General features: G+C 45.5%; 1 protein-coding gene across 3 annotated transcripts in view; it reads right to left on the bottom strand.

Moving 5' to 3' along the window:
- TRAF7 (TNF receptor associated factor 7) overlaps positions 1–15,591 on the bottom strand; it is a 932,052-nt gene that overhangs the window by 299,873 nt on the left and 616,588 nt on the right. For all 3 annotated transcript variants that reach the window (XM_069647334.1, XM_069647335.1, XM_069647336.1), the window contains one exon: positions 15,173–15,289. In XM_069647334.1, coding sequence (XP_069503435.1) covers positions 15,173–15,289 — 117 coding nt within the window. The remainder of the gene's footprint in view (positions 1–15,172; positions 15,290–15,591) is intronic.

Genomic DNA, 15,591 nt, shown 5'->3' with positions numbered 1-15,591 from the left:
CTTCTTCTCACCCGTTGAGCCCTTCTCCAACCAGCTGGCAAGAAGGGATCGACGGTCCCTCATGGTCCGCTCCGACAAGTTCTTGCAGAACTGGCAGTCCTTCTCTACATGAGTCTTGTCCCCATGAAGACAGTAGAGGCATCGCGAATGTTCGTCCTCCTTAAACACATTCTGCAGCCCGCATCCAGGGCAGCTGCGAAACAGATTGGGTCCGGGTGACGAACTTGCATCCTGGGCCATCTCGAAGTAGGCCGCGAATCTTCTGGAATCCACCAAGAGGTTGATTCGACGAAATCTTCACCCTTGAGGGGCGTAGGAAAATCCCACAACGGGTACCCGTTAACGGGAGTAGAAACGGTGGAGCTTGAGGCTCGATTAACCCACAAAAATGTGAAATATCACCTGAAAAAGCACGAAACACGCAGCAAAAGCTCGAGAGCTAAGCACGAGGACTCCCAACACTTGAACGTGCGGTAAAAATCTGAAGATGGCTGCCAGAGGCGGGGCTTAGGGAGATGGCAGTCATTGGCTGTGGTCAGTATGACGCAGAGATCAGTGATGGGTTACTACTACGAAAGACAGATCAGAAACGAAACTGATACTGATTTTTTCTTTACTGAGGATTCCCAGCCTGACAACGGGGAATATTCATGAGCATGTGAATCCATGCCAGACCCCATGCTGGAGAATACTATATTTATTCTAGGCATCAATCGCACACTAAACAATGAAACAAACAGGTGATATCACACAAAACTCAATAATAATCATATACACAGTCACCATAGGTTCTTAAAACGCATTCAATGACTTAAATCAATAAAAGTAGGTAAATAGTGATGCAGTAAAATGGAACCAAGTCACAAGAAATATGCCCTAGCCAATCAGTATGAAGAGTGATGCCTTCTGCCCAAAAGCCACAATGCTTCTCCCCAGAATGTATCTGATACAGGTAAAGTACTTGTGTTGGTGACTTTTCAAGAGAAGAGATGCACCAAAGTTACTGGTAAGTAAAAATGTGTTCTTATCTTTCGTATTTCACTGCTCAGGTGCAACGACCAAAAAGCAGTGGAATGGAAGGATACAAAGAGACTTGTTTCAATGTTATCCTTTGGAGTACAAGGGGAGACAAATGCTTTGCTTTTATTTACCCGTCCCTGACTACGGCAGGCGTCCTTCTATTCGAAGTTGAAAAAGACCTTCCAGAGCAGTATCCCATGACACTGGAGGATGAAATTTGACAGGAAGGTGACTTATACCACAGGCTGGCGACCACCGAGGTTCTGGCTGCAACCGCGGAACAGCAACAGTTCTAGTGAGGTATCCCACTGGAGAGCTGGTCAGTCCACTGGGTGGTCCAGGGACACTTCCGAGAGCTCAGGATGTTTGGATCCTCAAGACCATGTCAATACTGGTTGGTCTCACCAGTCCAGGGGTTGAAGCACTGCACAGGACCTTCACAGATTAGGTAGTCCAACTAGGCTTCACCTGGCCAGACGCAGGAAGGGATGCTGGACCTCTTCCGGAGTCTTTTTTGGATCTTCAGTCAGCTGTTCTTCCACAAGGGATTCTTTGCCCAACAATGATCTCCAGAAATGGCTGCAGGAGTCCTCATCTTATCCAAGATACACCCTCGAAGCAAGAACAAGCCCACCTATGATGAGGATATCAAGGTTCGAAATTGAGGGAAGCTGGGAGCTATTTAGCTCCTGCTTCTAGCATAGTAGAGCCTGTTTAGCATGAAAGCAACAGCTATCAGGAGCTACCTTTGACTCATAGGGCCAACTGGTGACTTCCAAACATGTAAATGTAACATTAACTTTGAGTATTTGAGAATGTAAGAAGAATTCTAACACATCTAGTACACATTTAAACACAATGATACATGCAAAATGGACAAAAAGCTAAAAGGAGCATCACTAGTAGCTCCTGGTTCCCCTGCGGAAGCTCCTACTTACCGTGTGATGCCCGACACTGAACAGCTGGTTTTAGCTGCCGACTCAGTTTCAAACCCTGAGATCTGCACCGTTCAAACAGCAAGTAGTTATCCAATCAGGGACAACTATTGGTTTTACTCATGCGCCACACCCAGACTTACTGGCTCCAGGAATGTGGAATGGGGCCAGACAGTCCCACCCCTTTCCTGAGAAACACAGACACACACGGATACACACAGATACACACACTGTGACAATCCTGCAGATAGCACCACTGTTCCCCAGGGTAGACCCTTTACACGTGGCAAGGGAGGTGAGGCCGCTAACCAATAGTCCCCTTAGAGGTGGTAACAGGCGGGAGGACACGAGTGCGAGATTTAGCCCCCTTTAAAACCTCAACACAGCAGGCTGATTTTAATGACAGAATCTTCTACATCTAAGATCACGTCTATAACTATTTGTTATTGTAAAACATCAAACCACCCTGATGCAATAGGTACAGGGACAAAGAAGAGCTTGAGAATTCTACAATCGAGCAGGACGAATGCTGGAGCAGGTGCTACCAATTTGACTGACGTTACGCTCGTGCTGTCCCCGCTATTTAAATTGAACAGCAAAGAAGAACTGGGTTCTTCGTCATCCTCTAAGCCGTTCGGCAGTGCCCTGTGCAGTCCTGGTATGTCGAGAGCTGTTGTACGTCCAGAGGGAGAACTTAGCGAGTGAGGTGGCTGCATCAAAGCCCTTAAGGCAGGTCTTGGGCTTCGGGAGACTGCAGCGAGGCATGTCTTTGAAGTTAAAGAGACAAACAGCGGGACACTCGGGAAGCTTCTTGGGAGTTGGTTGAGAACCCGTACAGTAAACCTGCAGGGACGGAAAGGTGGTGGCGCGACCTGCAGTGGGTGGACCACCTAGTCCGACAACTGTGCAGAGACCGCCAACCATAGCCTACAGCAATGAAGAGTAGGCAAGTGTGCAGATAGTACAAATGATTGTGGTGGTGACGTAACCTGTCACGGGTGGTCTGAGGTGTCCAACAACAGTAATTGGGCTCAGAGAGAAGCAGGCCACAGAAGTAACGTGAAAGAAGAAGCTGAAACAGAAAGTGTGCACCTGCAAAGGAATTACATGTTTTGCTGAAGTCTATAAAGGGCATTGACTCCCTTCTCCTACTGGTTTCTCATTCTTTTAGCCCCAGAGGATCCTGCAGGACTGTTTTGGCTGTCATGAAAGCATGGAACTTTAATGGAACCTTTAATTTGAAGACATAGGATCATAGGGTCTTTGGGATAGTCTACATCCAGAAGAAGGGAGTAATTCTCCTGGGTCACAAGCAGAACCCAAACGTGATTATGTTTTCTTGTAGTGACAGGGATAGCATAGGAGCTTTTGGACTGGGGTGGTGGCTTTTGATTTTGATGAGCCCCTGAGTTTCTTTAGTTTATGTAAGAATACTGCATCAGAGATAAGGACAGATAGGTTTTATTCACAAAATATCCCACAACCATTTTCCTTAAAGACTGGTACGTGAAGGTGTTGAGTGGAAGTTATGCATACTCCCATTCATTCACACCACTTTGGTACTGAGACTAGGAAGAGGACTGTGGAGGAGTACCAGTGCAACAGTCAGGCATGTCCTGCTAATAGGCCTAATTGTGGTCAGGCAATTAAAGTCAAGTACTTGCACCTGCAACCATTTAGTTGGCCGCATGTGCATAAAAGGAGAGACAGCCACAGGGAAAAAGAAAAACCTGCCTGTATAGGATGCAGAAGAGCAATGTGGAGCAGGCTGGATAGGGGCAGTCGGGGAGAACACCGTTTGCAGCAGGAGGCTAAAGGAGACGCCAGGGCCCAAGCAGGCCGTGAGATGATCGAGTCACCTGCAGCACCCGTGGCCTTATGTCCACAGCTGCAGCTGTGCGACACTGCAGGCTCCCAAACACCGCAGGCCGCCTGTAGCTTCCGCGAGGGAATAGAAGAACTACGCGAAAGAAGCAGCAAGGTTTGAAGACGGACAGCGCGGCTCATTGGGCTCCTGAAAGCAGAATCAGAGTGAAAGGAAGCCGAAAAGAGGACAGACGTACCCTTTGGGACCACTACACACAACTAGGACTACAGGTGTAAGCAAACCAACCTTTGGTATAAGTCTGTACTACACAGTTTTGGTAGTGTTGCTGAGCAGCCAGGCTTATCTCAAGAAGGGAATGTGAGCTGTAATGATGTTACACAGAGGTCTACAATCACAAGTATTCAAATGAACTCTTACACTCAAGGTTTCGTGGTAAAACACTTATTCATTTATTTCACAGTCTGTTATAAAACATTCACTAGAAGGAGGCAATCTATACTTCAGTACTTTACACTCTACGTTTCTGAGGCATTTAAACTACTTTGAAGGAGGAGCAAAATGGCATGCAGAGCACTTTGAAGTAGGAGCAAAAAGACATAGGTTAATTAAAAAATTCTTACAGTTATTCTTAGACAGTGCAAATACTTTTGAGTTCACCAGAGGAGTTAATTCAATGCAATAGGTTAGGCCAAAGTCAATGGGCTAAAGTCTTGTATAGGATAAAGCAGTTCTTGTAGTTAAACGGAAAAGTCTTTGCCAAAGTTCTCAGAAGTAGTTTGTAAAAGAAAGAATCATATGTTGGGTCACAAGCTGATTAGGCCTGCAAGTTGGGAAAGCTTCAAGCACTTTCACTGCGAGAGGTAAATACTCTCAGTCTCGTTTCACAGTACCTCTCAAATGAAGAAAAAGATGCAGCTGAAGACTTCTGTTCCTGGCAGTTCCTGCAGATCTCGCTGTTCCTGAGCCTCAGTCATGGGGACAAGAGGGAGGACGCCGGGTGACTGCTGCACTGCACTGGGACTGGTCAAAAGCTAGCAACTGGCAAATCTTTGATTCCGGTAGCTGTAGTCAAGCACACAAACTGGTGTCCCTCTCCCACCTTATTCGGTTTCATGCAGCACACTGAGGAAAATACAACCAGCTCTGAGAATGGTATCCAGGTGGCTTAGTGTTGAGTGTATTTGTCCCACCAACTCAAAGGGAGAAGTTGTCCTTGCAGGGCTTCTTTGTCGAGATGAACTTAGCGATTTGGACCTGCAACAGGGCTTCACCGGGCAAACCAACGGTCCAGGAGTTGCATCAGCCGTCCTCTTCAAGCTCGTGTTCGGTTCTTTTGTTCCAGTGGTCGACTCTGCCTTCCAAGACAAGAGACTCGCCTTTTATTCAGTTTTCTCCCATTCATTCCAGCCTAGCTGCCACTTACCCAGCAGGGTGGCTGTCCTTGCCGGACAGTCAGCCAGCCAATCACGCCACAGTGCATTTGCGTCTCGTAGGAGACTAAGCACAGGGAGTTGGGCACCTCCCTGACTTACTGCCCACCCCAGACACTCAGGCGCCAGAGGCGGTCTTCAGTCCTGAAGCCCTCCAAAGGCAAAGGAACAAAGGGACTAAACCTGGTTTGGCGCCCAGAGGCAAACTCTAGAAGGACCTTTCCAAAAACAAATGGCGAAAAAAGAAGACCGGGACATGTTTAAACAAAGGGGGCTCAGACGCCATCTTGAAAAACATGGCTCCCGCAATGTAATGTTAGGGAGAATTCTCTCTTTAGGCTGAATTTCCTAACCTAGTGAGTCCCCCAGCAGCTTTGCTGGATTTCTGGAGTTTGTTTTTTTTTCTCCTGCCAAGAGTGAGACTCTTTTTCTCCCACTCTTGGACATGATTTATGGTGTTCCTTTGACAGTTAATGTGTTTTATGGGCTATGGGGTCCTTTACTCCATAGGGTCTCATGTGTTTTTACTATGTGTGTTACGCAGCACCCTCTGTGCAGTGACACCCCACCATAGACTCCATACCCTGGGACTGACTACTGTCTCCCAGGGCATGTAAAGTCACCATTGGCTTTACTAGTCCCAAATTATTAACAGAAACTGGTACAAACCATCATATTGTGGACGTACTGGCTGGGGCAATTTAATTGCCCCGGGGTCTGTTAGTCGAGGGGGCACGTCTCCATCCCCCCTGATCGAGTTTTGGCTGGTGGCAGTGGATACTACTTTTTATATTCGACCGCGAATATATCCCTATGGGATTTTCCCATTGTTCGAGGCTACCAACTTTAATTATTTAATTCTCATAGTCTCGAACATACCGCCGGTTTATTTAATTAATATTAATTCGCCGGTTGGTAATTTTTGCCAGGAGTCGATTCTAAAATGGCGTTTGTGTTCTCTTCTGTGACTCCAACCCAAGTCGAGCCCTTTGTTCCACTTTTTGGCGGGCTTCTCCACAGAAGCCTCCAAAAGTGGTGCCACTCTTTCTTGGTACCACAGGGGGTGTGGGAGGGGGTTTAGGCACCCTGGACTGAGTTACCTTGGTAACTCAAGTCGCACTCTTGTGTGATTGGCCCAAGTGGTGAGCTGGCCGGCTCACCACTTAGCATGTTTGATTGACAGCTAGGCTGAGTAAATGGGGGTGTGCTGCATAAAAGCAGGGCTTTGGGGACTGGAACTTCAGAAGTTGCCACAGGACCTGAGAATCCGACGAGGGAGAAGCTGAGCCGACCTACCACGACGACACCAGCGGTGGAGCCCTGTGGAACCGACTCACCACTTCCCGACGACAGAGAAGATCTCCCGGCTGGAGAGGCTTCTTCCCCTGACTGGTGGGCACAACCAGTTTACCTTCTTTTCCTCGCATCCCAGGACGGCTTGTGGTCGAATTGCCCGTGCCAAGCACCCCGGCAACCGGATAGCCACTTACCACTGGACCACGAATAAAAGGACCGCTCCTTTTACCTGAGAACTTCGCGGCTGGTTTCTTCCCTGGCAGTGCAACGGACTCCTGTCTTCCTCCCCGACGAGATCCTCTCTTCCCCCGGACGAAGCACCGACTTGCATCCGCTGCCAGGAACAACTGCCCCCGCTGGAGTATTCTCACCACTTTAAGGTACCCTGTCCGCCAGGCCTCCCTTTCTAAAGATTGCTACAAGGTAATAATCATCCCTTAACCTTCTGGACTGGGCTGGCCACCTTGACCATCTAACGGGTCCCTTTCTTTGGTCCAACCCTTTCTGAACCTTTTCAAGACTTTTGTGCACTGCAACCGTGTGACCTTGGACACATTTCGTTCTGATCCTCTTAAAGTGGATCCGGCCTTCTGAACTCTAACTTCACGGTTTTACTTTGCCTTCCTCTCTTGTTGTGTTCTTGTGAAAGTGTTGGGATCTGTTTCAAATTATACTCTGCTTTTCTCTCCCTTTTTAAAACGAATTATTAGAGTGCCATCTGCGTTAAGCACTCACCGCTGTCTGAAAATAAGTGGGGCTTTACTTAAGAATTGTCTAATATTCTTTTAAGGGAGTGTATATCTTTTAGTGACCGTGCTTTTGAACTGCTTAACATTAGTGCCTGTGTGTTTTACTAGATGTGGTTTTAAATAAATAATGATATCTCTTTTACACCAAGCCCTGGCCAGTGTTTACTTGTTCTACTATGTTCTTTTGACCTATTGTGAATACTCTGTATACTGCCTAACTCTTCTTGAGGGAAATCTGACTGCTCAGCCACAGCTACCAAGTGAATCTGTGTGGTACAGACTGCTACCAAGGGGTTTACTGCCAAACACCTGTAGTCTTAAATCTTTTGCAGTGGTCCCAGAGAGAACTGCACAGGTTTCTGCCTAACATGTAACGCTACTGGTGCTCGTGGTCGGGAAAAATCATGGTAGTTTGTTGTAAAACCACTGCCACTGGCCATTTAGAGAGGAAAGGGTAGCATATGACTGCTATGTGAGTTTCTAGATACAGGGGATACCAGGTAACCCCTCCAGCACTCTATTGTAAGATAGGGTGTGCTGGGTATAGGAATTTAAAAAGACTAGTAAAGTCAATTTCACTTTACTTTCTCTGGGAAACAGTAGTTTATCCCAGATAAGGTATTTAAACCTTGGGAAAGGCTGGAAAGTTTTCCCTGTGCCACTGCACTGAGGGTGCTTTGTGACACCATTGAAAAGATGATGCCTATGGAGTTGTTTAAACTCCATAACCAAATGAAATAAACACAGAAAACACAGTGAAATGAAAAGTTCAAAGTCCCAAAGTTTATCAAAAGAGCTGGAGGGCTCTAAGGTAGAGGGAATTAGCACATTTATGAGAATTCTCCCTAATACACTCGGACCGAGGCGCTCCAGGGGCTGCGAGCAGGCATATGCTAATGCTGAATGAAATAAAACCTGTGACAGAAGGTTTTGGAACCCAAAGTGAGGGTTCTTGACTAACGAACAAGCTGCAAAGTGTTAGGAACACATTTAAGAGTGCCACAAGTTCTACGGAATACCAAACTAAAAGGAGGATATGATAAGCATATGAATATTTAAGAACAAAGTGAAAGTTATAAGCACTAATGAATAATGTTAAAGCAAGGTGGTGGAATACATTGGGGCAAAGCCAAGAGACTGCCAAGGAGAATCAAAAGTGAATGTTAACCAATGACAGAGGTAGAGAGAGAGAGAGAGAGAGAGAGAGAGAGAGAGAGAGAGAGAGAGAGAGAGAAAAAAAACCTGTGTTGGCAAGATAGCCTGAAGAATACAGAAGTATAACAAAGTGCCAAGGGCGATCGGTTGCGTGACCTTCAATAGGTGGACCGTGTGGTTCAACAACTGCACCAAGACCGAGAGACCCCTGCTTGGAAAGAGCCAAGGAAAGTAAAGATAACAGGTTACTGAAGTGAATGAGAAAGAGAGCAATCTGTGTGATCTGTTGAAAAGCCTGGACAATTACAAAGTTCAACTGGAATGGTTTTTGAAAGCCAAGAGATTTCAACTGCTTGTAAGTTTTGAAGCTGAAAGAGCCGACTTTGTCGGGAAGGGAACCCAGAGACTTTGTGAACTGTGTTGTGCTCTTGGGGAAGGGAACCCAGAGCCTTTTGTAACTGTTTTGAACTTGAGGAAGGGGAAGCTGCAAAGTAAGCCAGGAGCTCGAAGAAGCTCAGAACTTTTAACACAGTTTCTTTTGTTGCTGCCAGCCCTCCACATTGCTTATCTTTAGTTGTGAGGCCAAGTATAGGTTTTGGACACAGACAGACTTAAGTTGAATTTATTGACACAGTCTATCCTTAGTTTTCTTTTAGGCAGGGAAAGCCCACCTTAGCATAGGGCAAGTTAGGCCTTCTCCATCCTGACGTTTAAGAAAATAAACCATTTCCTTTAGAACATTGAATCTGTTGTCTGTGTCTTACTTCATGGGTTCCATGTTCTTTCATCGACAGGCTTTGTAACGCCTGCTGTCTCAACATGGAAAGAATAACAAAAACGTTAATCAAATGTTTTTTTTTGGGGCGGTTCCATTCCCCCAAACCCCCACACCCACCCCTTTTAAACTATTCCCGACCACCCCACAACCCCTTCTTTCCACATTGAAACAGCAGGTGTTAGAAAGCCTAGCGATAAATGCACGTTGTACCACTTCATGATGCCTACACAGCACATATAAAAGTAACCAAAGTGTAAAAGACTAGGGTGATAAAAAAGTATCCCCATGGCACTGTATTGTAATGTAATTGTTAATGTTACCTAAAGTCCCACTTGGAGGTAAGACTTTAGTAAGCTACGCCAGTGGTTTGTAGATCCCCCAACTATTAGTATCAGTCCGTGATATGGCTGGAACCTTGGTAGAGTGAAAGAGCAGTCAGGCTTATCACAGGGGGAAGATGTCAGCTGTAGGTAAGTATTCTGAACCTAGTTAGTAATGCAGATCAAAGAAACACTTACACATACTTGTATATTAAACTATAGATGTATTATATGTACACACGAATCATTTTAAATTACTTAGCACAATAACCCAAAGCACTTAGGAATACTTTAGAATACTTTTCAAAGGCCACTGCTTTGTTTGCAGTTGTTTGCATTTACATTTGTTACAGCTTTTGACAGTAATGACAGTTTTATCGTATTATTGGTAACAACACGCACTTGCGAATTTTAGCAGAAATACGGTAAAGACATTTACTCTGCATACTCATATAAGATAGTGACTTTTGGGAAGGAAAATTGATGGTTAGTGCAACACTAGCAGTTCTTAAGGTTTTAGAGGCAGTTTCTTCACACAGCAAGTCTTTTAAGGTCCTAAACGCAAACCTAGCTAAAGGCAGTTCGGCAAGGGCTTAAAGTCTTGACAAGCAGCAGAATACAAAAGTTCCTGTGGATACTTTACAGTCTCTAGTGTCTAAGATGCAAGAGGACACAATCAACGTTGGAGACCCTGTCAAAGGACTTACTAAAGGGGCAAAAGCAGCAGCTTGAGTCAAAGATAAGAGGAGGGTACCCTGGACACCTCTATGTGCACTCCAACGCTCTGGAGCAACTTCACGGATCAAGATAAGGAATACCTTTCTCCCCACAGTACCTTAGGTAAGAAGAAAAGATTGTGGCCGGATTCTCGACAATGTGGCGGCACTGGACCGGACATCCGGATTTCATAGTCTGATGACAAAAGGCAGGACAATGGACGGGATCTCTCAGCAGCAGTCTCGACACGTATGGGACACATTTGAACTGGAGCGCCCGCTAACTGGCATGGCTTTCAGCAACTGCTCTGGTCACTCGGTTTTGGCACCTTTTCTGCAGCACCAACAAAGGACGTGATTCGCCCGGACAATCTTCGTCGCTTCTCATAGTACCCCACTCTGTTGAGGAGGTCTGGGTGAGTTGGATCGGATCTCTGGAGTGTCTATGAGGCTGCAACAAAGACTTGGACTTGTTCGGCCTTTCCATGACGATGCACTCGGAATGGGCAGTAGGTCTCTTGGTATTGGGGTTACGGAGCTCTGGAAACTAACAGGACCTCGGGGGGAGATGGCTCAAATCAAAGTTTGTCTTGGGACTGGTTGTTCCCACCAGTCAAACCGAAAGAGTCAGCCTGTTTGGAGTTCCTCTGTCGCGTAGAAAACGGGGTCAGGACAGCAGTGGTTGCTTCACTATGTTGCAAAGGGTCTACACGTGTCTCTGGTCATCTTCTTGTTCGGTTACTTCTGTTTCCTGTGGTCGACTTGCTTTACACTCCAGAAGTCTCACCTTTTATAAAGTTCCAGCACACACTCCTCTGCAATCTCTCTCAGCATTTTACAGAAAGAGGCGTTTTGGCTGTCCAATCTGGACAGCCTAGTGGGAGCTGGACCTATTCAGGCACTCTGGCAGACTCCTCCCCTATTTCCTGCCTGCCCAGAAACTCTGGAGCCTAGGCGGGGATACCTACTGGTACTTGCCAGAGGCAAACCACACACAAAGACAGACCCTCCTCCCCCAAATGGTAGAAGGGCTAACAAAGAATAACCATGCTAGTAATGACGAAAAAAGAAGGGAGGACCCAAGTTGGTACTTGGGTGCCTTTATTGTGCATAGACCTAGCCTGCGGTATAAAAAATACACAATAGTTGGTAGACTACATCGACAGCCACCAGCCATAACTAGGTGATTGTCTAGGCGACTAAAAGGTCGGAGGAGCAGAGAGAACAGGGATACTAGGTACCCTTTGGCACACCACCGAGGGTGGTGTATGCCAATCTTTCAGATTATAGAGTTTTAGGAGAGAAACTAAGTATCTCTCTATCCTTAAGAACTGTAGTTACTTGAGGATAGTGAAAAAGAATCTTATAGGAGGGACCCTTAGGGTCCCGAGCAACACTGCCCATAAGGAGCTGTGTGCTGCAGTAGAAAAACACAGATGCCTTTAAGAGCTATGGAGCAGACAGACTCCATACCATAGGTGACTACAAAGAAAAGAGTTCAAAAAGACAGATCCCAAAAGAATGAATAAGTGGAAAAAGGCTCCACTCATTCAGATTGAAAGAAAAAGGTCCAGAAGTCCAGCAAAAAAGTGCCGGGGTCTGACTGGGAGAGGGGATGAAGCACAATAATGATAAATATCCCTAACACTGGGTAGGCAGGAAGTGGGGGAGGAATTTGTCACTCCCCAGCCCTTTGTCTGCCCGAGTGCCTGAATGGAACCAGCTCCCACTGGTGGTCTAGCTGTCTTAATTGGATAGCCACTCGCCCCTTTTCTGTAAATTGCTGAGAGAGATGCTGCCCATCATGCATCGTCGTGGAAATGCTGAATCTGTCGAAATCTTTGCTGCGACCATAAGGACACTGCAGAGATCCGATCCAACTCGCCCAGATCCCCTCATCCGAGTGTGGGTCTGCAGGAAGCGAAGAAGATTGACCGGGCGATTTGTGTCCTTTGTTGGTGCTGCTGAAAAGGCGCCAAAAGCACAGAGTGAACCAAGAAGTTGCTGAAAGTCATGCTACAGGTCCTCCCTCAAGACTGCTGCTGAGAGACACCATCCATTATCCTGCCTTTACCATCAGACCAAGGAATCCAGAGGTCGGGTTGAGAGCTGCCACACCGCGGAGAAGCCAACACGAACACTTTCTTCAAATCAAAAGGTACTGTGGGGGAAAAGGTATTGCTTACCTGATTCCAAGACGTCACTCCAGAGTATTAGGAGAGCACATACAGGTGCCCAGGGCAACCCCCTGAAATGATATGGCATTTATAACGCGCCTATATACAAGTGTTTCACCACAAGTGTTTCACCTCTCACCTCTGACGCAAGCCGCTGCTCGAGTCCCCTTCTCAAGTCTGTTTTTAGGTCTCTTGAAAGTTGCTAACTTGCGGCTTCATTAACTTTAGACACTGGAAAAAATCTGCAGGAACTCTTCATAATTTGCTGTTTGTCAAGACTTCAAGCCCTCTCTGAACTGCCTCTAGCTAGGGTCACGTTTTTGGACTTAAAAGACTGGTGCCAGGTGAAGAAACCATCTGTAGCACCTTGAACTAAGCTCATGTTGCACTAACCACTTATTTTCCTCATGTGTTTTCAGAGTAAATGCATTGCCATATGACCTGTTGAAAACCGCAGGAGTGCGCAATTACCGATAACCTTGTCTTTTTCCTTTCTCATGTTGCCACAAATGTAACCGCGAACAAACACAAAAGTGAAAGTGCCTTTTGAAGTGTATTATCTAGTATTACTAAGCGTTCAACCGTAAACATCTGAAGTATTTAAAGTGATTCTGGTGTAAATATAATAAATATGTATGTTTTATATAAATATATGGATAAGTGCTTCTTTGCTGTGCCTGTCTAGCTAAGATTCAGCGTACTTACCTACAGCTCACATCTTCCTCTTAAGATAAGCCTCACTGCTCTGCCACACTACCAAGGTCCAAAGCTAGTACAGACTGATAGCAAGAGTTGGGGATCTACAAACCACTGGGATAGCTTACTAAAGTCTTACTGCCAGTAGGACTTTAGGAAAACTCCCCTAACACCAAGACACACTGGAGCCTAGGCGGGTACACTCAAGGGTTCCCGCAAAAACAAACCACACACACAACCACACACACACAACCAACCACACACAACCACACACACACACAACCACACACACACACCACCACACACACACACACTGCCACCAACCATAACTAGGAGATTCTCTATGTAACATAAAAGTCACAGGAGCAGAGAGAAGGGTGATACTAAGTATCCCTTTGGCACTCCACCTAAGGAGGTGTGTGCGAATCTCTCAGACTATAAAGTTTTAGGAGAGGTACTAAGTATCTCTCTATCCTTAATCTAGGATATAGAAAAGAATCTCAAAGGAGGACCCAAAGGTTCCCCAGCAACACTGCCCATAAAGAGCTGTGTGCTGCAATAGTAAAAATACCTTAAAAGTGATATGGAGGAAAGTAGACTCAAGGAAAGAGTTCAAAAAGACTGAGCCCATAAGAATGAATTAGTGGAAAAAGGCTCCACTCATTCAGGAGTAAACAAAAAAGTCCAGAAGTCAAGCGAAACGTGCTGGGGGTCTCACTAGGAGAGGGGATGAAGCATGAAAATGATAACCCTCCCTAACATGGCAAGATGTGTGCCATGTTAAAAAGTTACAAAAGTGTGAACGTCAAAAGGGAAACACAGTTTCCCAGTACTGATAGTCTGAAGGACTGATCAGTTTCCCCATAACAAAATGAGCAAAATGCACTTCCCTGTAAAAGGTCCGTGCCCATTCAAAAACAAAAGCAAAACATTAGGGGTTCCATAGAACTATGGAGGGGAAAGTGGCTAAAAGAGAAATCGTTCCCAACACTAATCCCACAACCCCTGGGCCTCACCCACAACAGCCATTGGTGTAAGTAGTTTTGCCCGGGTCTTCCAACTGCTTCTAGTCATTGCTCTTCTCCAATGTAGCTTCTGGGCCTCCTTAGCATACCCATTTTGCTAGGCCCTTCAACTGCAGTATCTTGCATAGGTCCTGAGTCACTTGCCTGCAGCCATCCCTCCTCAAACCTTTGGTGGCGGAACCTGGGTTTTGCAATCTTATGCAGGGGCCTCTGATTTCCCCGATTTCCCGGCTGGGTGGCTGCCTTACTTTTTTTTGTTTTTTAAAAGACCTGTACATACCAAATTGGGTTGGAACTAGAACTGTAATCTATACTAATTACTTGCCTGTGAATCTTGTGAACACTTGAGTAGGAATGGGTCTTTCAAAATCATAGTCTGAATATGAAATGTGTGCTTTATATTTTAGAGGATTTGTCATGTTTTAACCACTGTTTTATCCAACTTTGAACTGCAACTGTGTCCCTTCAGGGTTACCAAGTAATGCTGCATTGTTGAATTTAAAGTGTTGCTTGTGTCCCCTGGACAGCATTATTTGTGTTTGCATCTAAGTTTGGATTACTTCGATTTCAAATTACTTTCATGTACATTATTGTAAATGAATAAAGTATGGAAAGTTTCAATAGTTACCTGAAAGAACAATATTGATTTGTGTGAGGAATCTTTCTACCAATCCCCTCTACTCTTAAAAGTAAAGCCTTGAGGCTCAGTCACATTTACCTGTGAGGGATTAGGCCCAATGAAAAGTATAGGCCAGCATGCTACTAACAGTTGGTCTCTCTTAGCTCAACACCAATGGTATTCAGAAAAAACAATCCAAACGTGCCTGAGAGATGGTGAGTAATTTTCTTTTAATTAGATCATTTCAATGTTTTAAGAGAGACACTTTTCCCTTGATGTTTTGGTAATTTTATTTGTATTCAATTCTATATTTAAAAAATGATGCAATGCACTATGGTGGTGGCCTGGTATTTCAGGATTATGCAGCAGATATTTTACTTTCCTCATAAACTGTACGCGCAACAGAGTCTTGCAGAATGCCATATTACCTTGATGGCCTTGAGTGAGCCACTGAAGAGCATGTTGTGGGAGGACACCAGCGTGCAGACAGGATTGTCGTGGGCTCGAATGGTGTTCACCTTTAGCAGGGATGGAATGTCCCAAACCTGCAGGAAAAGAAAGACAAAGGGTCATAGATATGGTAGATGTTGCCCCAAAACCACAGAAAGACGAGAACTAAGAATTTGGATATACCAATGGATCGAGAACAGTAAAAATATATCAAGTGAAACTCAAAAGTCATCTGCCAACTTAGGTGAACTTTTTTAGCCAAGAGGTTGTGGGTAGATGCACTGACCTCAAGCTTACACTTTGAAAAAATGAAATCAATCTACACCTATTCCATCAGGCTCTTTTCACAACCAGAAATGCAGTTCATTGTAATAAGACCGATTTGCCCGGTCAATGC

This window comes from Ambystoma mexicanum, chromosome 2q, assembly GCF_040938575.1.
Source record: "Ambystoma mexicanum isolate Mex_15411 chromosome 2q, UKY_AmexF1_1, whole genome shotgun sequence".
Taxonomy (NCBI): Eukaryota; Metazoa; Chordata; class Amphibia; order Caudata; family Ambystomatidae; genus Ambystoma; species Ambystoma mexicanum.
The sequence above is the reverse complement of the archived record's forward strand: the minus strand, read 5'-3'. Positions and strand labels throughout refer to the sequence as shown.